Source organism: Procambarus clarkii, chromosome 48 (genome assembly GCF_040958095.1).
Source record: "Procambarus clarkii isolate CNS0578487 chromosome 48, FALCON_Pclarkii_2.0, whole genome shotgun sequence".
Lineage (NCBI taxonomy): Eukaryota > Metazoa > Arthropoda > Malacostraca > Decapoda > Cambaridae > Procambarus > Procambarus clarkii.
Window position 1 is genome coordinate 9,682,842 of NC_091197.1, and position 2,500 is coordinate 9,685,341.

Below are 2,500 nucleotides of genomic sequence, written 5' to 3' on the forward strand. Positions count from 1 at the left end.
TTCCTTCTGTCTAAGGAAGGAAGCTTAATTCACAACCTGTTTTAAGGTTGTGAATGAGACGAGACACGCTTGAAGTAGGCAAAGGGTTTACATAACACAACATGAGAGGTGTTATTAGCATACCAAATATATATGAACACAAAATAACACACGAAATATTGGGTACTAATTGAACAAGTTTACATTGAGAAAAGGCCAGGGTCAAAATACTAGTGTGGTAATGTGACTGAGCTGGAAAACTAATTTGTCTACCAATTGTTATAATAAATTAATTACATCATTTTTATAAACTTTCTTCGTTAATAACTAGAGAGAGATCTGGGCTGCATTCGGCTTGCCTTCCAATCTAAAATATAGAAATTACATTAAATAACTTCTACGGCAGTGGAAGTTAGTTAATGTAACATTATTATAATAGAAACATGCTAATAATGCTTGGTATAATAAGGAAAATATTTTATCCCAAAGTTGATAATGGAGGAAGAATTATGATAATATTACATAAAAAAACTGTATAAATGGGTCAGTTCCCTGAGCCTCGATGTTATCAAGCGAAGGTCTACAACATAAAGGTAAAATATTATACTGATGCGTTAATGATAATTCTATCTTTAATATGGCCAAATGAAAGTCTTACCGAGAATTATATATTTAAACCAGCACGATGCAACTAACCTCCCCATTGCTGTCTAAGGAAGACATTACCTAACGTTAAAACTTAAAATTAAAATCTTACTAAAAAAAACTTACATTTAACAAAAATAGAATTTCAAGAACTTTATTTGATCAGTATCCTCAGGCTATTGTATTAATGTGAGGTGAAACTCTGACAAAAAAGGCCCTTTTTTTCTAACTTTTTTTGCTGTTTCAAAAAGTGAAACATATTATTATATTACCATGTTCTTTTGTTCTCATTAGTCTAGGTATCTAACTTGTTCTGTTTTGAGAACAATATTTGTTATTTAATGTCCAACACATGTTGGCATCTCCCGTGTGTGGGCACCACACACCGTCGTATTATATCAGTTATACGTTATACTTAATGTATATCTAATATATTCATATTTCTGTATAGTATTTAGGGTTATGCTTATTTATTTCTCTACTGTATTTGTTTGTTTTTGTGTGTGTATTTGTTGCTCTGTAACATCACACGAAGCCTCGTGTCAACCTTTTTAATTTAACAGCTCCTTAGAGAGCAGTTTGTAACAGCCACTGTAACATGTCAGAGAACAGCTTGTAATGGCCACTGTATCATCCTAGAGAACAGCTTGTAATAGCCACTGTATCATCCTAGAGAACAGCTTGTAACAGCCACTGTAACAAGCCGGAGAACAGCTTGTAACAGCCACTGTAACATGTCAGAGATCAGCTTGTAACAGCCACTGTAACATGTCAGAGAACAGCTTGTAACAGCCACTGTAACATGTCAGAGAACAGCTTGTAACAGCCACTGTAACATACCAGAGAACAGCTTGTAACAGCCACTGTAACATACCAGAGAACATCTTGTAACAGCCACTGTATCATCCTAGATAGCAGCTTGTAACAGCTTCCTTCCTGTCTTTCAGCAACGAGTGTGTTATGAACTTCGAGGCTTGCAGCCGACGACAAGTTCTGAGTGTTCTCTACCGGGGCGAGTGTTCTTCAGGTGAGTTCTGAGTTCATTATAACGTTCTTATAATAACTTGGGTGATCTTTACGTGACCCATTTGCTCAATTGCAGTCAAACGCTCAGGTGAATCACATTGGTATCCCTTGTTTAACCATCCCCGTCTCCCGCCCCCTGACGTTACTTAAGTAGCAAACTTACGAGATTATGTGCTTCTATAAGTTGCCCCAATCATTGCTACTTAACCGTGACTGTGAGCTTTTTGCGAGTCTGTTTTGTTCAAGTTCACGTAATAGCCATTGTAACATGCTTTGTTGTTCTCAGTATTGGTGTGTGAGTGTGAATTTGAGGGTGTATTTACTATAGGTTTCTGCTGGATTGAGCTGTGAGCTCATACAAGCTTAGTTGGGCTTGCGGGGGTTGAGCTTTGGCTCTTTGGTCCCGCTTCTCAACTGGTGTACAGATTCTTGAGCCTATTGGGGTCTATCAAATCTATATTTGATACTGTGTATATGAATTTTAAATTGAAACTGTGTATGGAGTCATTTGAAACTGTGTATGGAGTCATTTGAAACTGTGTATGGAGTCTGCCTCTATACCGCTGGCAATCAACAGTGCGTGTGTGTGTGTGTCTGTGTGTGTGTGCGTGTGCGCGCGCGCGTGTGTGTGTGTGTGTGTGTGTGTGTGTGTGTGTGTGTGTGTGTGTGTGTGTGTGTGTGTGTGTGTGTGCGCGCGCGTGTGTGTGTGTGTGTATTAACGAGAGTGTTGGTAAGTGTGTGTGCCCACTAACCTCCACATGTGTCACAGGTGTGAACCCGTGCGGCGCTGTCAGGTGTGGGACTGGCCAGGGATGTGTAGTGAACCAGTACGGGGTGGCCACGTGCCAGT

At 39.2% G+C, this 2,500-nt stretch overlaps 1 protein-coding gene across 1 annotated transcript in view; it reads left to right on the plus strand.

The window, feature by feature from the left end:
• The window catches only part of LOC138351041 (agrin-like), a 279,560-nt gene that overhangs the window by 241,680 nt on the left and 35,380 nt on the right, over window positions 1-2,500 (plus strand). The window contains exons 6-7 of the mRNA XM_069302583.1: window positions 1,572-1,651; window positions 2,420-2,500. The exon at window positions 2,420-2,500 is cut by the window's right edge and continues 135 nt beyond it. Coding sequence (XP_069158684.1) covers window positions 1,572-1,651; window positions 2,420-2,500 — 161 coding nt within the window. The remainder of the gene's footprint in view (window positions 1-1,571; window positions 1,652-2,419) is intronic.